Raw genomic sequence first — 24,198 nt, forward strand, 5'->3', positions numbered from 1 at the left:
TGCATGGCAGCCGGGGGTCCCCAGTGCCCCAGGAAGGAGGAGGCAGGCGCTGGGGAGAGGGAAGCTCTTTATGGAGGTAACAAACACGCACATTCACCCACGTACAGCAGCACGGTAGAAAAGAAATTAGGGCGCACCCTCCCCCCCCCCCCAGGGAGCTGGCACCCAGGACCCCCTCCCCTGCCAGGGAAGGGGCCGGGGGGGAGCAGGAAGAGGAGGGGTGGGGGGGTTCCCCCCCACCAGGGTCCCCACGCCTGGTCCCGGAGTGTCCTGTCCCTCCACCAGCACGATGGCCCTGTGTCCCCAGGGAGGGCTCTGTGCCCTTTCGGCCAGTCCCGGGAGCAGCCCTGGCCCCCCAGAGGGGTTGGGGGGGTAGGGGCAGGGGGGGGCTGCACCAGCACCCCGCAGCTGGGGCAGAACCCGTGTGGCGTTGGGTTAAAAACCTAATAAATACTGGGGGAGGGGGCGGGGGGGGCAGGGGGCTGCAGTTCCCGGGTGCTGGCACCTCAATCCTCACCTCGTGTCCCTCCCCGCCGCTCTGGGGGGCTGTCCCCTCCCCGCCGCTGCCAGGAGCATGCCAGGAACCGGGGTGCTGCCCCCCGGCTCAGCGCAGGGCCTGGCCAGTGCCAGGGGGTCCCTAGGGAGGGCAGAAGTCTGTGAAGTAGGGGTGCTGGAGAGCCTCCTCCGCCGATATCCGCTGCACTGGGTTGCACTTCAGCAGGTTCTGGGGGTGGGGGAGACAGGAGGTGAGGCGAGCCACGGGACCCCCACCCCACAGCCCCCCCAGAACAGGCAGGGGGCTGCAAGAGGAGAGGGCACCCACACCAAGAAGGCAAAGCCCCCTTCCCTCCTGGGGAAGCCCCGGAGCGCAGGCAGGAGGGACAGGCAGGAGGGATGGGCAGAGCGCTCACCTGCAGCAGGTCCCGGCCGGTCGCGTTCAGCTTGGGGACCACGTTGACCAGGGAGGTGGTGGCAGGGTACATGGGGTAGGGCTGGGGACAGAGAGGTGAGCACTGACCGTCCGCCCACCTGCCCCAGCCCCCCCCCTCCGGCCCACCCCCACCTCACCTTGTAGTCTGGCAGCTTGGCCATGGCCGGCCACTGCTCCTCGGTGGGGGTTCCCAGCAGCGTGGGGACGGCAATGGTCAAGGGCCACCACTGTGGCCAGTGCAGGAGTCACCCGTCACCCAGCCCACCCCCACCTAACCCAGGCAGAGCCCCCTCCCGCTCCCTTGCCCAGGAGAGAAGGGTGGCCCCCCTCCCGCCACAGCTTCCACGCGGCACTGGAAGGATATCGGAAAATCCTTTTCAGCTGGTCGTCCACATCGTTCCCTGGAAACAGGGGCCGCCCCGCGTTGGCCAGCTCTAGAGAATAGAGAAGAGATGTGCCCTGCGGTCCTGTGGCCCTGCCAGCCACAGCCCCCTGTGCCGGCAGCCCCCTGTGCCAGCACTACCTGCAAAGATGCAGCCAGCTGACCACATATCGATGGAGGTGGAGTACAGCTTGGCGCCGAAGAGCACGTCTGGGGGCCGATACCACAGTGTGACGACCTTCGTGGAGGGATGGGGGAGATGCTCAGCTGGCCGGGGGACAGGACGGCTGAGCCCCCATCCAGGAGAAGGCTTCCAGCAAAAGCACAGATCTCCCAGCTCACCTCTGCTGAGTAACAGCGCACGGGGATGCCAAAGGCCCGGGCCAGGCCAAAGTCGGCCAGTTTGAGTTCCCCGTTCTACAGTGAAAGCACCGCATCAGCAGGACAACGCAGGGGATGCCCCGTCCTGCTGCCCGCCCCACGCCTCGGGGCCGACAGCAGCCGCTGCTCCGGACCCTTCGCCCTCTCCCATTGACCAGAAAAACAAGGGAGAGACAGAGCGGCAAGCTGGGGACAGCCAGCCGCCGGCTCCCCAGCATAACCACCCCATCCGGGCTCAGTTGGGGCAACTCACGCCAGCACACAGCCCCGGCTTTCGCCCACTCCCTGGCCCTCACCCTGTTGATGAGGAGGTTCTGGGGTTTAAGGTCTCGGTGCAAGACGTTGCGGCTGTGGCAGAAGGCGAGGCCCTTCAGCAGCTGGTACATGAACGACTACGGGAAAGAGCACGGGCTCGATGTGTGCGATGCATCAGCCCCTTGACGCCACGGTCTGCTTCTTGTGACGGCCCGCGATGCCGCAGCCAGGGCAGGACGAGCGCCATGTCCCCGAGGGCTTCCAGAGCCCCCCCAAACGCACCTTGACGATCTCTGGGTCCAAGTCCCCGTTGCAGCTATCGAAGTACTTCTTCAGGTCCTGGGAAGAAGCAAGCGGGGGCCGTGTCAGGTGCCGGGACCTGTGACCCCATCCCCGGCACTGCCCCGGCACCAGTCCCGGCAACTCGCCTGGTCGCAGAACTCGAAGACCAGGGTCAGCTTCTTGTCGCTGTGCAGGACGTCGTGGAGCCTGCGAGGGGAAGGGGGGACCCTGAGGCCCCCGCACGGCCCGGCCGAGCCCATGGAGCGAGACCAGCCCCGGAGAGGGGGATGGGGCTCCCCCCGGCCCCGGGGGCGCCCGAGGAGGGGGGCAGCCGCCCCCTGCCACCCCCAGCCTCGCAGCCCACCCCCCCAGCCCCTTGCCTGACGATGTTCTTGTGCTTCAGCTCCTTGAGCAGGCAGATCTCCCGCAGAGCGGAGCTGGGCACACCCTGCCGAGAGAGGGGAGCGCTCGGGGGGGCTCGGGGTGGGGGGGCACCGGTACCGGCCCCGGCCCCGGCCCCCCTCCCCTCACCTCATCATCATCATCCAGCCGCACCCGCTTCAGCGCCACGATCTCATGCGTCTCCCGGTTCTTGGCCTTGAACACGGTCCCGTAGGTGCCTGCGGGCAGCCGGGTCACTGCCGCACCGGCCCCCCGGCCCCGGCCGGGCCTTCCCACACGGCCCGGCCCTGCCCTGCCCTGCCCCGCCTCGTCCTGTCCCGTCCCGTCCGTACCTTCCCCGATCTTCTCCAGCTTCTCGTATTTCTGCATCGCGCCGCGCTCCGCGCCGCCGCCGCCGCCGCCGCCGCCGCCGCCGCCGCCGCCGCCGCCGCCGCCGCCGCCGCCGCACCTCCCGGCAGCCCCCGCGACCGTCACGCCCCCTCCGCCACACCTCCCGGCAGCCCCCGCGACCGTCACGCCCCCTCCGCCACACCTCCCGGCAGCCACCGCGACCGCCACGCCCCGGCACCCGCCACCACACCTCCCGGTGCCGGCCACGCCCCCAGCCACACCTTCTCCCCCTCCCGCCCCGCCTGACCGTCGTGGTTCCGGGTTCGATCCCCGCGTCCGCCCGCCCCGCCCCGGGACACCGTGGCACCGGGCCCGGCCGCTGCGGGGTCCCCTGCGGGGTCCGCGAGGGGACGGTAACCGCGCCCGCCGGCGACGGTGCTGGGATCGGTGCCGGGACCCGTGCTAGGACCCGTGCGGACCCGCCCGGTGCCGCCCCGCCCCGGCGCGCTCCCGCTGCCGCTCCGCCCCGCGGGATCGCGCAGACCCGCCCGGCGCGGCGGGACTCTCCGGTAAGCGGCGGGGCCGGGGCCGGCAGCGGGAGCCGGAGCCGCGCTGGCGCCCGCTGGAGGCGGCGGGGCGGGCGGGTCACGGCACAGGGCCCGTCCCGTCCCGTCCCGTCCCGGTGCCGTTCCCCGCTCCCTCCCCGCTCCCTCCCCGCTGTGCCCCGCACGCTGCTCCCGGCGCCCCCCCCCTTCCCGAGCCCCCGCCGCTCCGTTCTCCCCGTCCCGTCCCGTCCCTTCCCGTCCTGTCCCATCCCGTGCGGGCACGGCCCGACCGGGCACGGGAGTCCTGGTCACGGCCCCCCGCCGCTTCCCCCACCCCGTCCCGGGACGGCACCCCGGGGCGCTCCACCGGCCCGGCGGCTCCTCCCGGGGTGCCGAGTCCCGGCCCGGCCGCGGCCCCGCTGCCCCCGGGCTGCCACTTCGGGGACCCCCCAGTGGGGCCCAGCCACAGGATGGGGGGAGCCGGGTGTGGGGGACCCCGTGCTGTGTCCTGGGCAGTGGGCTGTGGGGCTCCGTGCTGCCCGGTGCACCCTCCTGGGTCCCCCAGCTCCTTTGGCTGGGGTGGAAGCAGCACCCCCACCTGCTGGCATCCCCCCCCGGACCCCCCCCAGACCCCGCTCCTGCCAACTCGCACCCAGGTCCCGCAGCTCTGCCGGCTGGGGCATCACACCTCGGTCCCTTCCCGCCACCCCGCTGTCCCTGCCAGCTGCACTGCCGGGGCCAGACCAGCGTGCGAGGGCATTCCCATGTGGCCCTGGCAGCGTGCCTGCGCCGGACCCAGCTGTCGGGGTGGCAATTGCCCCAGGATGCCGCGGGAGGTGGGATCATGCTGCTGCCGTGCTTCAGCCCTTGGTGTCTTTTTATTTTCCAGCGGGTGCCGGAACGACACGAGGCAGCTCCATGCCCTTCCCTCCCAGCGCCTGAACCCACCGGCGACCCTCAGCAGGTGAGAAACAGGGGCCTGGGGAGCGGACCCTGTGTCTGCGGCCCCATTGGCTGGCTGGCTGCAGCCATCCTGCACCCACCAGCTCCCTCTGAGCAGAGGGATCGTCCTGGGGCTCTGCCCCATCCCGGCACATCCCTGCAGGCGGCCCTGCCTCGCGGTGCAGAGCTGCCGCTGAGGGGTTCACACCCGCGCGGCGCTTGCCAGGAGCCGCCATGTGCTGGGCTGGGTGGTGAGCGGTGCTGCCCGCTTGCGAAACGCTGCCAGGGGTTGAGCAACGCCAGGCACGGGTCCAGCCCTGCTGCTCTCCCACTCAACGCTGGTGTAGGCTCCCACGGCCCCAGAGCAGGGACTGCGCTGCCCTGAGTCAGGTCCCTGGGGTGGGGGGAGCAGCAGGTCTGGGGGGTCACGGCGCCTGTGGCTGCCCCTGAGCCACTTGGGGCAGGCAGGGAGGCGGGCAGAGCCGGTCCCCAGGGGCAAACGGGGCTGCCCCACACCCCTCCTGCTGGAGCGACCCCCTGGTCTCTGATCTGATGTCAGGAGACAGGATTGCTCCGGCGGGGAATTGCGTCGGCGGCTTGGTGGTGGTTCCCAGGGCTGCAGGGAGGGGTCTGTCCCCCCCCATGCAGCGGCTTTGGGCATGGGCTGTGGGGTCCTACCGGGGATCAGCCCCGAGGCTGGTGGGGGCCACCCGGCCCCGCTGTCGTGCCCTTCGGGGTCGCTGCACCGCTTCAAGCAGCTGCCAGGAGCGCGGGATTTGATCGCCCTAACAACCCTCCTGGCACCGGTGCCTGCGCCTCCCCGCAGGCAGCCCTTCCGCCCCGGCCCCCGCGGGGCCTGGCCTCCTCCAGGACCGGGGGCCAGGAGCAGGGCTGGCCCCGAGCCCAGGCAGGGGCTGCGCCGGGTGGGCTCTGCCCCATGCCCCTTCGCTGCCCCCCAGCCCCCTGGGTGCTGCCCTGCGCTGCTGAGGGAGGACTCCGGCTGCCCCCTCCCTCGCTGCCCGCTGCCCTCCTGCCTGTACCTGGCAGGTGCTGGGTCCTGCCCGGCCACATGCCCTCCTGAGGGACGCTGCTGTCGGTGTCTGTAGGTGAAGACATATGGCGAGGCCACCTCTTGGGGGGGTCCTTGCACCGATAAGGGACACCCCGTGGCTTGCTGTCTCTCCCTGCCCTGCTTTGCTCCACACCGCTGCAGCAAGAGCAGTGAGAGTGCTGCAGGGTGGGCTCGGGGGTCCCCAGGGCAGGCAGGGATGTTGCAGGGGACAGGGGTGGCAGGACCGTCCCCCATCCTATCCCTAGGACGTCCCCTGCAACATCCTAGTGACGGGATGGGGGGTGGTCCAGCTCAGCCCTGCAGCAGTGACCCCCTGCCCGGGGATGCTGGCCCGGCCAGCAGAAGGGAGGGGGCCGTGGGAGCCGCTGCCTGGCCGGGTCCCCGTGCTGAGCTGCGGGGTGAGGGGGGGGTCTGGCTGCCGTCCTCTGTGCAGCCCTCTCAAGTGCAGCCCTGTCATTAGAGGGGACCGGGTGGCCGCAGGGACCAGGCTGGCTGCCCGAGGACGCCGCGCTGGGGCTTGCTAGGGGCGCCAAGGCTGGCGGGGACACATGAGCTGCCCCCAGGTCCTCCTCGCTCTCTGCCCCACATCTACCTGCCCCACAGCCCTCGCCCAGCGTGTCTTGCTGCCTGTCCCCTTGCAGGACCCTGAGCCCCGTGCCTGCGCAGGCGAAGCCCCTGGCGCCCGCTCCTGCCTGCGCTCATGGGGCTGTGGGGTTGTGTCCCCCATCACGTCCCTCCCCTGTGACCCCCCTGACCCCCTGGGCCGGCTGCTCCATGGGGCAGGAGCGCGGCCTCTCCGTTGGCGCTTGCCTGTCCCCGGCCGCCGGCACTCGCCGCTGGCTGCCCCCGTGCCCAGCGGGAGCCGCAGCCCAGAGGTGGGGCTGCCCGAGGAGCGGTTCTGGGACTTGGCACCGCTGCTCTGTTTGGATAAAGTGGCCTGGTGCAGGCTTGCTGAAACAAAGACTCTCGCTGCTGCCGCCGCCGCTGCTGATTTTTTTCTTCTGTGCCGGTATAAAAGCTCCCGGCAGCGGCCGGTGCTCGGCAGCTCACGGCACAGTGGGGCAGAGAGCGGCTGCCCGCTGCCCCCGGCCCTGCTCCGGCCCCACAGCAGAAGGCAGGAGCTCAGCCCACGGGAGAGGGAAGCCGGAGCGGCCGCGCTGGCCGGGGGCCCCTCTTCGTCTCCTGCTGGTGCAGGTCCCCATCCCGAGGGACACGCTCCGGCCGGACAGACACCCGGCAGCCTCCGTGGGAAGCCGGCAGCAGCGGGAGTGCAGCTGGAGCCGCAGCCTTGCTGCGTTGGCGGGCGATGGGGTGAGTGGGGCAGAGCCGCCTGCCCATCCCGAGGCCGGTGGGGGACGGGGAGCGGTGCAGCTGGGCTCACACCTCCCCGGTCCCCGGGCAGCCGTGGGTGGGTGGGTGTATGGCCCCCAGCCCTGCCATGGGTGACAGCGTGGAGGCCTGTGCCCGGATCTCCCCGGGGCCCCCGGACCCCCATGGCAGCCACCAGGGATCAAGGGGTCAGTGCTGGCACGTGTCCCCAGGGTGGCACACGGAGCCCCGCACCGCGGCATGAGGGCAGTGGGTCCGTGGGGGGGAGGCAGCTGTGCCTGCCCCTTCCCAGGGCTGGCATGGGGACAGCAGTGGGGACCGCCGGCTGGGGCAGCAGGAGCCTCTCACGGGGGTCTGGTGCCAAATGGGGGGTCCTGGCCTCTCCGGGGCTGCGCCGAGCGTGCCGTGGCGGTGGGGTGGTGGGGGGCTGGCAGCTGTGGTGGGAGGGAGCATGCTGCCAGGCCACATCGTGCGGGGTCCGTGGGGCAGCCCCTGCCCGGGGCTGTTGTGCCTGCCCTGCCTGCCATCCCCCCCTCCTGGCCGGTCCCCGGGTGCGGCGGTGGCACCGGCGTGGGCGTGGAGCCGCGCAGTGCCGTGATTCATCTCCCGGATCCGGCGGTTTCGAGGTCATGGGGGGGGGGGTTGGGGGAAGGATATTTTTGGTGGCGGCTTCTAAAGTTGCAGTGTCTAGAAAACCTCTGCCGGGTTGGGAGCCGTGCCACGGGTGGCGTTGTCCTGGTCCAGCTGTGTCCCACGGTGGCTGCCGTGGCAATGAGGGGGGTGCAGGACCCCAGCCCCCCTCTGCCAGGTGGGCATCTGGGAGGCGCTCAGGGCGGTGGGATCTCCCGGGGGTCTCCTGGAGCAGCCAAGTGAGCTGGGCAGGAGGGAGCGGGAGCAGCTGGCCTGTGCCGTGCAGACCCCGTGGAGCCGGGTGGGGGGACTGGCGCTGGGCTCCCTGGCTGCGCAGGGGTGGCTGCACCGCCTGCCTGGAGCCCCCCGCCTTCGGCAGCCTCCGGTCCTTGGGCACGGGTGCTGCCCGGGAAGCAAGGGACTGCTGGGGGCTCTGGGTGGTCTCTGGTCCTTGGTGGACAGGCAGGGGAGCTTGAACATGCCACTGAGGCCCCCCTTGGCGCTGCTCCCCATTTTGGGGTGCAGGGAGCTGGGGCTGGGGCTTGTGCTATGCCCGTGCAGGTGGGAGGCCGGTGCACGGCTGGTGTACGGCCACCATGGGTGCCGGCAGCGCGTGCTGGAGCTGCCGGGTGGTGCAGCGGCACCTGGGCACCATCGGGGTGCGGATGCAGCTCTGCCTCGGGTGCTGCCCATGGGGGCGCGGGTGCTGGTGCAGCCGCAGGGGCAGTGACGGTGCCGGACTGGCTCTGCTGGGGCCGGCTCTGGGCTCCCACACCTGGGACATGGAAGCCCCAAGGAGCAGCGCGGTGAGTGTGGCTGTGCCAGATCATCCTCTCCCTTCTGCTGGCGCAGGCTGGGCTGTGCCTGAGGAAGCCATCCCGGCGGGAGCCTGGGTTCCGGGCAGTCCCTGCCGTGGTGAGGGTCTGTGCAGGCAGCGGGTCTGAATGGCACACGGGGACAGGGCTCTGCTCCCCTCTGCCACTGCGGCACAGGCCTGGGGGAGCCGGCTGTGGACAAGGAGCCGTCGTAGGCGCTGGCTTTAGCCTGGGCAAAGCCTGCAGGCTGTGCTTCTGATGGCAGCTGGTGGCAATGGGGGGAGCCCATCCTGCCAGCCTGTGGGCAGGGAGTGTCACCCCATGGTGGCTGAGCACCGTGGCCGTGCACCTCCCCTGCTCAGGTGCTTCAGGACCCCGTGCTGCAGCAGGACAGGCTGCGGCAAGTGCCCACAGCAGGGCAGGGTGGCCCGTGCCCGTGTCCCCAGCACTGGCTGAGGAGCCCAGGGATGCTCCTGTGCCTGCCGGGGAGCTGGGAGCTGCTGCAGCATCACTGCTGGCAGTGGGTAAAGATGGCAGTGGTAGAACAGGGGGGGACGACAGGCCTGGGGGGCACAGAGACCCCTGGGGCAGCCGTCCTCATCCCTGGGCTGGGCTGTGGGGCAGGGGGGCTGCATGGCCAGGGCCCCTCACTCCACCTTTCTGTGGGGCCGGCATGCAGCCTCGCTGTGCCGGGCAGGCTGGGGAGCATGGGGCACGTCTGCCTGGCATGATGGGCCCAGCCTGACCTGCGCCAGGCTCACCCTGCTGCAATTTCACCTGGAAATTGGGCACAAGCAGTTCCCGGGGGGCAGCTGCCAGTGGGAGGGAGGCAAGGGACGCGGTGCCTTCTCCAGCACCGGGAACCGGGGCTGCAGATATGGCTCCGGCTCCTGACCAGACGTGGCATGGTGGTCACCGCCAGCCTCACCTCCGGCTGTGGGCACAAATGCACGTGACACACACATGTGTGTGTGTGTGTGCTGATCCTGCATCGGGGACCTGCTCCTGGCACTGCCGCTGCTGACCTGTCCCCAACCCGGGTGACGTGGTGTGAGGAGGCACAGTGCTGCCAGCAGCACTGCCACAGGGGAGCAGGCAGCTGGGCTCTGGCCGGACCCTGCTGCCCCGGCGCTCCCCCACTCCCCATCCCATCTCTGCCACAGGCTTTTGGGTCCGTGCTGCGGACGGGGATGTCCCTCTGTGGACAGGCTGCCCAGGACGGGGACGCCCCAGTTGCGGAAGGGCTGGCGGCGGCGTTGCCTCACTTCCCACCTTGCTCAACCCGCCACCAGCCCAGCCTCGCCTCCCGGCCCACCCGGTGCCGGCGGTGGGTCCTGGGGTGCGCGGACCCCGTGGGGCAGCCCCCACGGTACGGGGCGTGGGGCTGGGCCCTCTAATCGCCTCAGCGGATCAGGCGGGCAGGCCGGGGCCGGTCCCAGGAATGCGACTCCGGCACTGGTGGGAGCCGCCGAGCCGGCTCGCGCACAGGCACTGATGGGAGCCAGCCGGTAATTAGCGGCGCGGCACGGTGTTGGCAACCCGTGGCCGTATCTGTGGACCTGCCCCGCTTATCGGAGCGGCCTGTTCCTTTGCACAAGGGGCCATTGTGCTGCGCCGCCGGACCGGGGAGGCCGCACGCGGGGCGCGGTACGGCATGGCCGGCGCTGCTGCCGGCGCTGCCACGGCCCCAGCCCACCTGCCGGCCTGGCCCTGCGTGGCGCAGCCGAAGCACGTGGCCCCGACCCTCCTGCCCCGCGGCTGGGACTGGAGCAGGGCGAGGCGGCGGCACCGCAGCCGTGCCGGTGCCTGGAGCCACGTGGCGGCGGCGGTGCGGTGCTGAGTGCCGACACCAGCACAGCTGCAGCGGGGCAGCAGCTCCCCGGGGAGCGGGGCCGGCCACGGGCAGGGCAGGCAGGCGCCGACCCAGCGCGGTGCCCGGGGCAGCCGTGGGAGCTCCTGGTGCAGGCTGGCTCCGGGCTCCTCTCTGCAGGGATGGCACGAGCCGCTGAGCAGTTCCCGGCCGGCTGCCCAGCCATGCCTGCCGGGTGACTCAGCCGCCACCATGGAAAGCAGAAGTCCCCCCCCGCTGGGTGCCTGTCACCCTTTCCAGCAGGGTCAGGCCACAGGCTCCCAGGCGCCGCATGTCCCCTGTGCAGCCAGGCCTGGCACCGCAGGCTCACCTGCCCTGGCACCGTCCTGCCGGGTCCCTGTGGTGGCACCACCAAAGCCTGGGGGTGAGGAGCTGGCGGGGCCTTTGGGGGTTGGGGGGCTGGGAGCCCTCCTTTTTTGGGTGATGGGCAGGCACCCAGCTCCCCTGCACTGAGAGCCGGTGAGAACGCGGCTTGGGGCTGCTTCCCAGCTCGGCGTTCCCCAAGAACAATCCCAAGTGTGTTCCTGGGGCTCTAATCCCCGCAAGCTGCCAACGGGATTAAACCCAAAAAGCTGCTTAGGGTCGGGAGTGGTGAGCACCTTCCTGCGCCGGAGCCCCGGCACTTGCCGGCCATGGTGGCCCAGCGCCGCATCCCCGCGATGGGTGGGATGGTGGCACCGTCCTGCGGGGAGCTCGGCCCAGGCGTGACACCAGTGGGGTCCGTATGGTGCGGCCAGGACAGCACGAAAGTCCTGGCTGTGCCCGGCTGGTCACTCAATGCCGTCAACACTCCCCGTGGGCTCTGTCCCCCACCCCACTGCCCCGGAGCCCCCCACTCCTGGCAGCTGCTCTCAATGGCACCAGGGAGCCCCCAGACCCCACTTGCTGGTCCCAGTCTTTGGGGCTGGGGGGGTATGCAGCTGCATGGGACCCCGAGAACACAGGGCGCTGGGCGCCCCATGCAGGGAGGGGACCCCTTGGCACCCCCCCTCAAGTCACCCAGCAAGGGCAGTTTGTGGGTCCGGGCTCCTTTGGGGAGGGGGAGTGGAGGCACCGGCTTGTTCGCCCCAAATTCCAAGCCCAGTGGGTCAGGCAGGTGCTCTGGTGAGACTGGAGCTGTGCCGGATTGGCTCCTTGCTACCCGTGCCACTGGTGGGGTCCTGCAGCCAGCCCCCCTCGGGCATGGCAGTGTCCCCATCCAGAGTAGGGGGGGGAGTTTTGGCTGCTGGCTTCGGCTTGGCGGGAGCCCCGGGAGAGCGGCGTGGCAGGTCGGCTAATCTGCGCTCGCTCGGCTGGAATGTGGATGTGCTGGCTCTGGCCCCGGATGGGGAGCGGGGATTAGGGAGCAGCCAGAGCCGGGTAGCACCGAACCTAGGAGAAGGTACGATCCGGTGCCGCAGCCAGGCTCGAGTAGCCGTGGCCTCGGCAGATGTCGAGGCCGCAGCTCCTCGAGCCTGGCTGTGGCCACCGTGCTTGTACCACAGGGTGCCCGTGGGGGACAGTGTGGCGGGAGGGGTGCCAGTGATGGTGACGAGGACGGTGATGGTGAGCCACCCATGTGAGACGCAGTCATCTGTCACCACCCTCCTCAGTCCCTGCCGTCACGTGGGGCCACCTCCCGCGCCAATAAACCCGGCACGCCGGTGCCGGAGGGGTCAGCCTGGTGCCCGGGGAGCTGCCGAGGGGCAAGTGTGGGGCGAAGATGGCCGGTGGGCAGGTGTGGGGGGCTGGGATGGGGGTGCTGGGGGGCTCACAGGGCTGGGGGGGGGGTCAGTCACCCGGTGTCTGTCTGGGGGGGCACTCTCTGCCGCTGCCCCCCGGGGTCTGGCTCGCTGTCCGCCCTGCCTGCACCCCACGGAGCTGGGCGCGTGCCCGGGGTCCCGCCGGGGGGGCTGGGCCCCATCCCACTGCCCCAGCTCCGCTCCCCTCCCGGCGTTTGTCTTGGCCCCTGCTCTCCCGCTCCCACCAGCAGCCAAGACAAACCAGCCCGGAGCCGGCCCCGGGGCCAGCCCTGCCCGTGCCTCCCCCCGGACGGCCGAGGAGGGGCAGACCCTGACCCCCTGCCCACGGATCTGCCCCGGGGATGGCGGTGGCACGTGGTGCCTGGGGGGAGAGGACAGCTGGCATCCGTGCAGCCCCTCAGGGCATCGCCGCTGCGGGAGCACCGGCCGTGCCCCTGAGCACCCCTCTTTGCCCCCAGGTTATGCTGCCCCGACAGCGTCCCCTGAGTCCCAGCGAGAAGGAGAAGGGCTAAGCTGGCCGTCCCGGGGTGCCACGCCGGCACCATGACCCACTCCCAGGTGTCTTCCGAGATCCACCACATCGTCTCCTCTGCCTTCCAGAGCGTAAGTGCCGCGGTGGGCACAGCCCCATGGCTGCTGGGGGGGATGCTGGGACTGTACCCGCCGCCACTGCCTGGCCGGGCGAGGGGTGCTGTGGCACGGCCCTCCCGCCGTGCTGCACCACGGCGTGGTGCCCCGTTGCACGGCCATGGGGCAGGGCTGCGGGGTGCTGGCAGGGCTTCGTGGCACCCACCCTGTTGCACGGCCGTGGGGCAAGGCTGTGCCCCACAGCAGCCACCCTGGGGCAGGCTGAGCCAACTGTGCCGGGGCGGTGGGTGCCCTTGAGGGAGGTGCTGCCGGTACGTGTTGGGCCGGGGCCGCCGGCTCTGCCGGTGCCGCTCGCCTGCCCCAGCCACGCGTGGTGCCAGTGCTGAGCTCAGTGTGGGTTCGTGGGGCTGCCCCAGAGCGCAGTTAATGATTAACCCTTTGCGTCGCGCTGCGCGGCTGCCCGGTGCCGTTGGGAAAGTCCCCATCGCCACACACGTGACCGGGGATGGGATCTGTGGCCACTTCCCCGCGGTCCGCCACCCATGGATTTCCTTCTGGGCTACCGGGTAAGCCACGGCCTTGCCAGGGCTGCCGGGCTGGCAGGTCCCTCATCCCGCCAGCACCTGGCCAGAGGCACCCGTCCCCACCTGTCCTGAGGCCAAAGCTGGTCCCGGCGGAGCCACGGGTGTCCCACGGGCGAGGAAGCATGCCGGGGCATGCAGGGACGCGGGGCATCGCCCTGGGATGGGGAGCTGGCCACGGTGCACGTGGGGATGCAGACACTCGGTCACGCCGGGCTGTGGACAAGGCGGGTTCGGTGAGGGGGTCCTGGGCGTCACCATGGGCAGGGTCAGTGGCCGGCGACCGGAGGAGCCCAGCAGGGACATGTGGCGCGGTCACAGTGTGGGCAGCAGATGAGGAGTCCAAGGTCATTTGGGGGCTGGCAGGATCCTGGGGTTGGGGCCATGCGGGTGCGGGGGGGTCAGGGCAGGGAGGTTTGGGGGCTGGCCGGGGGCTGCCTCGCCAGGTGCCGCAGGAGCGTCCGGGGCGCTGCCGGGGCTGGAGGATGGCGACCAGCAGCTTCATGGGGTGCAGCGCTGCAGGCACTGGGCTGTGGCCAGAGGGTCCGGGGGGGCCGTGGGTTGTCAGAAGGTGGTCACAGGCTGGCGGAGGGGACGTGGCAGGAGCAGGTGGATGCGGGCAGAAGATGCGGACTGGCGCTGCCGTCGTCACGTGGCAGCCTCGATGCCGTGGGTGGTGGGTGTGATGGGACGGCAAGGGTCTGCCTGTTCCCTGTCACCCCCATCCTGGGCAAGGCCCGGGGAGGTTGGGGTCACCCCGCGGTGGGGACAGGGGCTGGGGAACCACGGCTCGGTCCGAGGACACGACCTCTGGGCCGGGATGTGCTGGACTGGGGGCTGGGGCAGTTTTGGGGCTGTGGCACAGCACCGTCCGGGCACGTGCTGTGGGGCAGTGACTCGGGGTGCCAGGCTGTCCCAAGGGAGGGTGGCAGCCCCCACCGCCGCTGCCCGGAGGATGTCCCGGCAGGCAGGGCCTGGCACCCGCCGCCCCGGCAGGGGACGGTGCCCGGGGTGCCCCTGTCCCCACCCCGGCCCCCTGCCACACCTGGGCGGCACCGTCCTCCCTGTCCCTGCCTGTCCCCCTCCTCCCGGTGCCCCCACCCTGGGGGTCTGGGAGCTGCCTCGTCCCAGGGGGGTCATCGGGGGTGGCCGGGGCAGGGCAGGGACCGTCCCCCCCCCCAAGCTGAGCACTGCGGGCTGGTCTGGGGGGCCCGTGGTGGTGGGGGGGTCTTGGCAGCACAGCTCCAGCAGGGCCGGGGGCGGGGGGCAAAGCTCCTGCCCTACCGCGGGGAGGGCGGCACATTACCGGGGGAAAGCCGTGCATTACCGGGGGGATTGCGACCCGACCCGACCCGTGCAGCACCGGGGGGGGGGGGCGGTGGGGTGGTCGTGCGGCCGCGAGCAGCGTTCCGGGGGGGGCCGTGTGTGCCGGGGGCTTTGCAGCACGGCGGGGGTCGGTGCGTTGCCGGGGGGGGGGTCCGCGCATTACCGGAGAATATCAGCGTATCGCCGGGGGGGGGTGGGGGTGGGGGGGTTCCCGGTGTGGGTGCGTTGCCGCGGGGTATCCGTGCATTCCGGGGGGGGGGTGTCGGTGCATTACCGGCGGGTCGGTGCGTTCCCGGGGGAGTCGTTGCCTTGCCGGGGGGGGCCGGCGCAGGGCGATGCTGCGGGCGCAGCCGGTGCCCTCTGCGGGCCGCTGTCACCTTGAGGCGGGCGCGGGGCGGCTCCGTCAATATTTGGCGAGGCCGGGGAAGGAGCCGCCGCCCCCCGGCCCCCCCCTCCGCCCCCGCCGCCCCCATCCCCGGCCGGGCCGGGCCGCGCCGCCCCGATAAAGCGCTGCGGGAGCTGCGGCGGGAGCGCGGCTCCGCCATGACTCAGGTAGGACCGGCCGGGCGGGGACGCCCCCGCCCCGTACCCCTCCCCAGACCCGCACCCCCCCCCCGTGCCCCTCCTGCACCCCCTGCCTGCCCCGGCCCTCCCCAGCCCCGCACCCCTGTACCCCCCTGCACCCCCGCAGCCCCCTCGCCCCCCCCAGCCCCCTTCCCCCCCCCCTTGCACCCCAGCACCCGCAGCTGGGACGTACCAGCAGCTCCCAGCAGCGCTGGGATGGGGGCACAGCACCGGGGGCACCGCGGCTGCAGGCTCTGGGGTACATGGTGGGGGCACAGCACCAGGGCATGGCAGTGGGGGTGCTGGGGGTACACAGGGGTGCATGGTGCCGGGGCATGGCAATAGGGGTGCTGGGGGTACACAGGGGTGCACGGCACCTGGGCACGGCAATAGGGGTGCTGGGGGTACACAGGGGTGCATGGCACCGGGGCACGGCAATAGGGGTGCTGGGGATACACAGGGGTGCACAGCACCAGGGTGCAGCACTGGGGTTGCCAGGTCAGGGCTGCGCTGGGGAGCAGGGCACCGGGGTGCTGGGGTACATGCGGGGGGAGCGCAGCACTGGAGTGTAGCGCAGCGTGGGGTGCGCTGGGTGCAAATGGTGTGGTGGGTGCACGGCCCATGGTGCACCGGCGGGCATGTCCTTTGGGTGCAGGGCCTTTGGGGACCCCAGAGAGCTGCCGTCTGGGGCGCCCATTGTGTGGGGCTACGTGACCGGGGCGTGCTGGGGGCCGGTGACCTGGCGGATGGTGGTGCCAGTGGTGCCGGGTGCCTGCTCAGCCCCGCTGCCGGCCCACAGCCTGAGCAGGACGCGCTGGGCGCCGGCTCACCTGTGTTCGAGGAGGAGGAGGAGGAGAAGGACCTGAACAAGGCGCTGGGCGTGGAGCGCTTTGAGGAGATCCTGTGCGACGCGCACCCTCGCAACGCGGAGGAGGCCGGGCGCAGCTATGGCGAGGAGGACTTCGAGTGTGAGTGGGGTCTGGGGGGCAGCGGGCAAGCAGCGGGCAGGCAGCAGGCAGGGCACCAACCCCACCCCGTCCCCTGCAGACCACCGCCAGTCATCCCACCACATCCACCACCCGCTCTCCACGCACCTGCCCCCCGACACCCGCCGCAAGAAGGGGGTGGCGAAAAAGGCCAAGAAGAAGCACCGCCGTGCCTCTGTCCCTGGCGAGACCCCCACCATCGAGGAGGCTGAAGAGGATGAGGACGAGGCGTGTGACACAGAGATGGAGCGGTCAGCAGAGGAGCTCCTGCAGCCCGGCCAGCCTGAGGCGGTGCAGGTGAGGGGAGGGCTGGGTGCGGGGGGCAGCACTGTGTCCCCCGGCTCTGGGGGCTCTTGGGACGAGTGGCTGGGGCGCCGGAGCTGGAGATGAGCCGGTGGCACCTGCGGCCGGGGGACACAGCTCCACAGCAGCTGGTTCCTACCATGCCCTGTCTCAGTTCTTCCTGCAGGAGGACGAGGTGACTGACCGCCGGGCAGAGGAGCCGGCGGCACCCACGGCACTGCCCGGCTCCCCACCGGAGCCCTGTGGGTCCACGTCCCCCAGGGAAGCCCGGGCAGCCAGGTGAGTGGGTGGCTGGGGCCCGGCAGTGCTGGGGCTCACCCAGAACTTGGACAGGGCTGGGGGTCCTGGGGGGTGGGCAGCCCCCTCCAGCTGCCCCACAGCAGGGCTGGAGCTCAGCTCTGAGGCGGGCACCTGCCTCGCAGCCCCGATGTGGAGGAAGGAGATTCGGTGGAGGAGGGAGCGGCCGCCGCCGAGGCCGGCTCCCCAGGTCGTCCCATTCCCAAGTCGCAGCCGGGGCACCGCAGCTACAACCTGCACGAGCGGCGGCGGATCGGCAGCATGACGGGCGCGGAGCAGGCCCGGTACCAGAAGATGCCAACAGACGAGTCAGAGGCCCAGACTCTGGCTTCGGCTGACCTGGACTACATGAAGAGTGAGTGGGGGGCACCCTGCGCCCCGGGGGCCACGCTGGCAGCAGCTGTTGGCACAGCAGGAGCCGAGCCATCCATGGGGTGAACAGGGCTGGGGCCGGCGGGTCTGGCAGTGCCGGGTCACCCTGCGGCTGCAGCAGAGCTGGGCTGGGTGCGATATCCAGAACCTGCTCCAGGCGCTGGGTACGGCCACAGGGGACTGCTTCCCGGGCTGCCGGGGTTGGGCCGGGTCAGCATCCACGTGGAGCGCGGCCAGGAGCTGGAGTGGAGTGCCCAGGGTGGCGGCGGTGCCTCCCCTGGGTGCTCGCTAGCCCCTGGCGATTTGCAGCTCGGGGACTCCCAGGGCGGCGGGTGATGTTTTTGCCTCAGAGCTCCCTGGGGAGCGCTGCCCGCAGCAGAGCCCGTGTGCCGACGGGCACACGCAGCCCTTGGCACAGGGGGCTGGGGTGACCCTGGTGCGAGGAGCCACCTCGGCTCCTGCTCGGCACCGGAGAAGCAGCGACCAGGGGACCGCTCCCGGTTCTGCAGCGCTCACCAGCACGCAGACCCGTTCCCCCTTCCCACGCCGAGTGCTGCCCCGCCGTGCTCGTGGACCCCAGGGCTGTGATGGTCCTTGCTCAGGCCCGGCTCGGGCACCTCTGCTTTGAGCTGCCCCAGGCAGGTTGCCAGCCCACAGCTCCCCAGCCGCCCTGTGGGGGGGGCTCGGTGGTCTCCCCGGGCGGGGGCTCCAGGCGGAGGGCTGCGAGCTCCACAGGTCACCCACCCACTGCCGTCGCTGCCCTCCCTGTCTCCGGCAGGTCACCGCTTCGAGGATGTGCCGGGGGTGCGCCGGCACCTCGTCCGGAAGAGCGCCAAGGCACAGGTGGTCCATGTCAGCAAGGACCACAAGGAGCCCAGCACGCGGCACCGCAAGCAGGACCGGCAGCCCCACGAGGTGCGGGGTCCTGGCACCCGGGGGGGGTGGGCAGGGTTGGGAGTCCTGGCGCAGCAGGGGAGCCGGAGCCTGGCACAGGACCGGGGGTGCGGCTGGGTGGGCGCGTCTTGCCCAGGGCACTGTGGAGGGGGGCTGCCTGTGCGCAGCCCCATCACTTGGGGGGGGTCCCCACTGTCCCGGCACTGACCTGGCTGTGCTGGCAGGTGTTCGTGGAGCTGAACGAGCTGGTGGTGGACAAGAACCAGGAGCTGCAATGGAAAGAGACGGCGCGCTGGATCAAGTTTGAGGAGGACGTGGAGGAGGAGACGGACCGCTGGGGCAAGCCCCACGTAGCGTCCCTGTCCTTCCGCAGCCTCCTGGAGCTGCGCAAGACCCTGTCCCACGGTAGGGAGGCAGGGCTGGCCCCATGGGACCCAAGTGTGGGGGGGGTGTCCCCGGCCCCTCTCGCCTCAGTCCCCCCTCCGTCGCCCAGGGGCTGTACTTCTTGACCTGGACCAGAAGACGCTGCCGGGGGTGGCTCACCAGGTGGTGGAGCAGATGGTCATCACCGACCAGATCCGGGCCGAGGACCGTGCCAATGTGCTGCGGGCGCTGCTGCTCAAGCACAGGTGAGTGTGGGGGGCAGTGACCCGCAGCCCTCCCTCCACTGGGCTCTGCTCCGCGCAGCCGTGGGGACAGCGCTGTCCCCGGGATCGCTGGTGTGCAGTGTGCCAGCAGGCATGGCTGTGCCAGGCTGCCGGCTGCTCTCCCATCGGGCCACCACAGACAGCCATGGCTTTGTCCCACAGCCACCCGAGTGATGAGAAGGACTTCTCCTTCCCCCGAAACATCTCAGCTGGCAGCCTGGGCTCCCTGCTTGTGCACCATCACAGCACCAACCACGTGGCCGAGGGCAGCGAGCCGGCCGTCACCGAGCCCCTCATCGCCGGCCACGCCGTGGAGCATGACACGCGGGTTGACGTGGAGCGGGAGGTGAGCCAGGCTCCCGTGGCCACACCACACGATCCCCAGCCCTCTGCCCGTGCCTTCCTCCCAGCCTACCACCGCTCCTCATCCTCGGGAGGGCCCTGACCCCAGCCCTGCTGTGTGCTCTGTCCCCGCAGCGGGAGGTCCTCACCCCCACGCCCCCGGCCGGCATCACTCGCTCCAAGTCCAAGCATGAGCTGAAGCTGCTGGAGAAGATCCCAGACAATGCCGAGGCCACGGTGGTGCTTGTGGGTACGGAGGGGTGGAAGGGGATGGGGGGGTTGGGGACCGCATGCCGGGTTCCCGTGGTGACCCCCTGTGCCCCCCAGGCTGCGTGGAGTTCCTGGACCAGCCCACCATGGCCTTCGTGCGGCTGCAGGAGGCGGTGGAGCTGGACTCGGTGCTGGAGGTGCCCGTCCCCGTGCGGTTCCTCTTCGTGCTGCTGGGGCCCAGCAGCACCCACATGGACTACCACGAGATCGGGCGCTCCATCTCCACTCTCATGTCCGACAAGGTGAGTGCCGCATCCCTGCCGGCACCGTGCCCGCTCAGCCAGGCTCAGCGCCCCGCAGTGCCCCTGGACAGGCACTCTGACCCTGCTGTCACCACACCAGCAATTCCACGAGGCCGCGTACCTGGCTGACGACCGCCACGACCTCCTTAACGCCATCAACGAGTTCCTGGACTGCAGCGTGGTGCTGCCGCCCTCCGAGGTGCAGGGCGAGGAGCTGCTGCGCAGCGTCGCCCACTTCCAGCGCGAAATGCTGAAGAAGAGAGAGGAGCAGGAGCGGCGGCTGCTGCTGGAGCCCAAGTCCCCCGAAGAGAAAGGTGCCGGTGGGGCAGGACCAGGGCAGGGTCTGTGTGGGGGCACCCGGCTGGTGGGGTCTCACTGTCCATCCGTCTGTCTGTCTGCGGGGTGCAGCGCTGCTAAAGCTGAAGGTGGTGGAGGGCGAGGGCGAGGAGGAGGATGACCCTCTGCGGCGCACAGGCCGGCCCTTCGGGGGGCTGATCCGGGACGTGCGGCGGCGGTACCCCAAGTACTTGAGCGACTTCAAGGATGCGCTGAACCCCCAGTGCATTGCGGCTGTCATCTTCATCTACTTCGCCGCGCTGTCACCAGCCATCACCTTTGGAGGGTTGCTGGGTGAGTGCCTGGGGGGGCATGGCACTGCACCGGGGGGCTGGAGCAGTGCACTGCAACGGGGTCACTGCAGGCATGGGTGCTGTCTGCTGCCCCGTGCGTGCACTGCAGGAGGGAGCGGGTAGGAGCTGCTGCCCGGGGCCATCAGCTGTGACGCAGGGGAGGAAGGGCCCCGTCCCGCCGGTGTGTGCCTGAGCCTGTCCTGCCCGCAGGGGAGAAGACGCAGGACCTGATCGGGGTGTCTGAGCTGATCATCTCCACGTCGCTGCAGGGCGTGCTTTTCTGCCTGCTGGGTGCCCAGCCCCTGCTCATCATTGGCTTCTCGGGGCCCCTGCTCGTCTTTGAGGAGGCTTTCTTCACGGTGAGAGCGGGGCGAGCCCCTGTGGGTGGGAACGGGGTGGGTGGACTATCCCAGGTGCTGTGGGGCAGACATCCCCCCTCGGCCCCACTGCTCCTGCCGGAGCCCTCCCTGCCCCACTGCCTGGGGCTCTGCCCCAGCCCCACAGCCTCCCTTCCTGCTGACACATGTCTATCTCTCTGCATCTGTCTGTCTGTCGGCACGGCACCGGCAGTTCTGCACGTCCAACGAGCTGGAGTACCTGGTGGGGCGCGTCTGGATTGGCTTCTGGCTCATTCTCATCGTGCTGGTCATGGTGGCCTTTGAGGGCAGCTTCCTGGTGCGCTTCGTCTCCCGCTTCACCCAGGAGATCTTCGCTTTCCTCATCTCCCTCATCTTCATCTACGAGACCTTCTCCAAGCTGGCCAAGGTGAGCTGGCGGGGCCAGGGCTGGGGCGTCTGAGGGGCAAAGGCAGGCAGGACCGGCCTGAGTGTTGCGCTGCTGCAGATCTTCCAGGAGCACCCCCTGCACGGCTGCCTGCGGGTGAACGGCACGGGCGCAGAGGCAGAGGTGTGGAGGAACGCCAGCGCAGCCCCGGCCAACGGCACGGCCGGCCACGCCGCAACCAAGGTGACAGGGCAGCCCAACACGGCGCTGCTCTCGCTGGTGCTCATGGCCGGCACCTTCTTCATCGCCTTCTTCCTGCGCAAATTCAAGAACAGCCGATTCTTCCCCGGAAGGGTGCGTGGGGCAGGCGGGACGGCGGCTCGGGCGCTACGTGGGGCCCTGGGGTGAGCCCAGCTTTGGGGGCAGGGCTGAGCTGGGAGGGGGGCGGGTGGTGGGGCTGGGGCCGGGCTGACGCTGCTCTTCCCCCAGATCCGGCGGCTGATCGGGGACTTTGGGGTGCCCATTGCCATCCTGGTGATGGTGCTGGTGGACTACAGCATCCAGGACACCTACACGCAGGTTAGCACCCAACCACTCACCCCGGGCAGGACCCCCCACTCCGCACCCTCCTGCGGGGCCATAGCCCACCCAGCCCCAGTCCCACTCGCCTGCCGCCATCCTGGCTGCAGGTCAGCGGCTCCCAGCACGTGCGGCACCGTCCGTCCCCGCCACGGCTGCCGCGGCGCTCGGCCGCCTCCGGCTCCTGGCATCTCACCTTTCCTCCCCCCGCTTTGCCAGGAGCCCTTTGAGTCTGGTTGCGGCGGGTCCCGGTGCCTCTGCAGCTCACCCTACGCCACTCCTCGCTCTGGGGGAGCTGTGCACGGGGGGGGGCAAAGCCAGTGCCCCCACCCCACCGTTTCTCATCCCCTCCTTGCAGAAGCTGAGCGTGCCCAGCGGGTTCTCGGTGACGGCCACAGACAAGCGGGGCTGGGTGATCAACCCCCTGGGCAAGAATAGCGACTTCCCCGTCTGGATGATGGTGGCCAGCGGCCTCCCCGCCATCCTCGTCTTCATCCTCATCTTCATGGAGACGCAGATCACCACGTGAGCGCAGCAGGGCAGGGCTGGGGGCCCAGCAGGGCAGCATGGGGCATGAGTGGGGCAGGGTGTGCCGTGCTGTGCTGAGCCATGTCAAGCTATGTTGTGCCGTGTCAAGCTGTGCCGTGCCATGCCATGCCATGCTGAGCTGTGCCAAGCTGTGCAGTGCCATGCTGTGCCAGGCTGAGCCATGCCAAGCTGTGCTGTGCCACCCTGAACTGTGCTGTGCCATGCTGAGCCATGCCAAGCTTTGCAGTGCCGTGCTGTGCCAAGCCCTGTCAAGCCATGCCGACGATCTGCCCTTGTGCCCAGGCTGATCATCAGCAAGAAGGAGCGGATGCTGCAGAAGGGCTCTGGGTTCCACCTTGACCTCCTGCTCATCGTGGCCATGGGCGGCTTCTTCGCGCTCTTCGGGCTGCCGTGGCTCGCTGCGGCCACGGTGCGCTCTGTCACGCATGCCAATGCCCTCACCGTCATGAGCAAGGCTGTGGCGCCCGGGGACAAGCCCAAAATCCAGGAGGTGAAGGAGCAGCGGGTCACGGGGCTGCTGGTGGCCGTGCTCGTCGGTAGGTCCTGCTCCTTCCCATGTGGCCATGGGGGGGCTGGGCAGCCGTGGGGAGCTGTGGCGGCGCAGGGAGCAGCATGGGGAGGGGGGGCTGTGCCCACAAGAGCTGGCGTGCCCTGAGCTCTGGCCAAATTGGCGTGGCCATCCTGTCCCACGTGGGCATCAGCAAGTGTGGGAGGAGTGGGGCCAGGGGGCTGCTGTGAGCCCTGGCCGCAGCCAGGACTCTGGGTGCCCCCTCCCTGGGCACTGTGGCTGACTGCACTCTGGCCCAGGCTTGTCCATTGTCATCGGGGACCTACTGCGGCAGATCCCGCTGGCCGTGCTCTTCGGGATCTTCCTCTACATGGGTGTCACCTCCCTCAACGGCATCCAGTTCTACGAGCGCCTGCAGCTGCTGCTGATGCCCCCCAAGCACCATCCTGACGTCACCTACGTCAAAAAGGTCAGGGGGGTTCTTGGGGGGGCCGTAAGGGGTGGGACCCTTGTCTGGGCCAGCAGCCAGCCTGGGGCACCCTTGGGCTTGGGACACCCTTGGGGTGGGGGCACCGGGGCGTCTGCGGGACAGACTCTGGCAAAGCCTCGTTTAGGGGGTCGGCGGGGGGACGGACAGGGCAGTTCCTCTGGGGCAGCCAGACTCTGGCAGGGCTGTGGGGCGCTGTGTCCCGGTGAGGGGGCACTGCTGGGGCCAGGCTGTGCCAGAGCGAGAGGGGGACGCAGGGGTCCGGCGCAATTGTGCCCCTGGCACTGACACCTGTCCCCACGCAGGTGCGCACACTGCGCATGCACCTCTTCACCGGGCTGCAGCTGGCGTGTCTGGCCGTGCTCTGGGCCGTCATGTCCACGGTGGCCTCCCTGGCCTTCCCCTTCATCCTCATCCTCACGGTGCCACTCCGCATGTGCCTGCTCAGCCGCATCTTCACCGACCGTGAGATGAAGTGTGTAAGTACCTGCTCTGCGGCCGGCAGCCAGCTGTGTCCCTCGTCCCCATGGGTGCTCGGGTCCGTGATGGCTGGACCCACGTGGGTGGGCGATGAGGGAGGGGGAGCCCCTCGCTGCCCACCCAGCCGCCATCTCCCCGCAGCTGGACGCAGACGAAGCCGAGCCCATCTTTGATGAGCGGGAAGGTGTGGACGAGTACAACGAAATGCCGATGCCGGTGTGACGACATGCCAGCCAGCAAACCACCCGCAGCTGCGGGGCCGGGCACGGCCAGGCCCCCCCTGCGCTGCCACCCTGCGCTGGGGACAGGGGCAGCGGCTGCGCAGCCGTGCCCAGCCAGGGACAGGCACCCCACGGTCCCCGTGCCTTTGGGGAGACACCTGCCAAAGAGACGCTGGCCCGCAGCCTCGCCCCGCCGGGGACCCCCACACACCTCTCCCACACGGTACAGGGCTGGGCCGTGCCTTTGGTCCCCCTCGGGCACATCCTGACCACGCCACGGGGCGGAGCCCCCCTGTCACCCCCCAGCAGAGCTGCAGGTCCTGGCCCTGCCCCAGCCCCAACCCTGGGCTCTTGCCAGACAATCAGGTGTTGCCTAAATCCCACCGTGTTTTATTTAACAGTAATTTAAATGGCAATAAACAGCTTTATAACAAGCACGCCGGGCTGAGGGGCACAGAGGCGGTTGAGGCTAAAGGCGCTGCGGGGGGGGTGAGCCCCATGCACCCCTGCCCGCGCCACGGCAGGGCTGCAGGCAGCAGCATCCTGTGCACTGCCAGGGCCCGGTGCTGGCCCTGCTGCCGCTGAGGGGGGGGCCGTACCTGCCTGTCACCCCCAGGGCAGACAGCTAGGGGGCTGTGTCCTGGGCTGCCAGGGTGGGGGCACAGGGGGTGGCCTTGTGCTGGGCCCAGCCCGGACAGGGGC

At 70.4% G+C, this 24,198-nt stretch overlaps 2 protein-coding genes across 6 annotated transcripts; one reads left to right on the plus strand and one right to left on the minus strand.

Moving 5' to 3' along the window:
* Positions 1–54: 54 nt before the first annotated feature.
* CDK5 (cyclin dependent kinase 5) lies at positions 55–3,095 on the minus strand. Of its 2 annotated transcripts, XM_069778534.1 has the most exons (12): positions 2,966–3,095; positions 2,763–2,851; positions 2,612–2,679; positions 2,378–2,438; positions 2,232–2,288; positions 1,991–2,086; positions 1,656–1,730; positions 1,455–1,551; positions 1,296–1,365; positions 1,069–1,129; positions 912–992; positions 55–724 (listed from the first exon to the last, which is right to left on the minus strand). In XM_069778534.1, exons 1-12 carry the CDS (start codon positions 3,000–3,002, stop codon positions 638–640), a joined length of 879 nt encoding a protein of 292 aa, XP_069634635.1. In that variant the 5' UTR covers positions 3,003–3,095; the 3' UTR covers positions 55–637. The 2 variants fall into 2 exon arrangements, with proteins under 2 accessions (XP_069634635.1, XP_069634636.1); XM_069778535.1 differs by lacking the exon at positions 1,656–1,730.
* Positions 3,096–3,272: 177 nt separating this feature from the next.
* Positions 3,273–23,933, plus strand: SLC4A2 (solute carrier family 4 member 2). 4 transcript variants are annotated; one of them, XM_069778528.1, is made up of 24 exons: positions 3,273–3,532; positions 4,398–4,472; positions 12,367–12,511; positions 15,767–15,935; positions 16,015–16,250; positions 16,411–16,535; positions 16,679–16,908; positions 17,704–17,840; positions 18,044–18,224; positions 18,313–18,448; positions 18,629–18,812; positions 18,944–19,058; positions 19,136–19,320; positions 19,421–19,634; positions 19,729–19,950; positions 20,160–20,308; positions 20,520–20,714; positions 20,793–21,026; positions 21,162–21,251; positions 21,610–21,776; positions 22,083–22,336; positions 22,608–22,777; positions 23,101–23,274; positions 23,417–23,933. In XM_069778528.1, exons 3-24 carry the CDS (start codon positions 12,452–12,454, stop codon positions 23,495–23,497), a joined length of 3,708 nt encoding a protein of 1,235 aa, XP_069634629.1. In that variant the 5' UTR covers positions 3,273–3,532; positions 4,398–4,472; positions 12,367–12,451; the 3' UTR covers positions 23,498–23,933. The 4 variants fall into 4 exon arrangements, with proteins under 4 accessions (XP_069634629.1, XP_069634630.1, XP_069634631.1 ...); XM_069778529.1 differs by lacking the exons at positions 3,273–3,532; positions 4,398–4,472 and adding an exon at positions 6,494–6,833; XM_069778530.1 differs by lacking the exons at positions 3,273–3,532; positions 4,398–4,472 and adding an exon at positions 7,535–7,659.
* Positions 23,934–24,198: the final 265 nt, after the last annotated feature.

This window comes from Haliaeetus albicilla, chromosome 2, assembly GCF_947461875.1.
Source record: "Haliaeetus albicilla chromosome 2, bHalAlb1.1, whole genome shotgun sequence".
In the NCBI taxonomy this organism is placed as follows: domain Eukaryota; kingdom Metazoa; phylum Chordata; class Aves; order Accipitriformes; family Accipitridae; genus Haliaeetus; species Haliaeetus albicilla.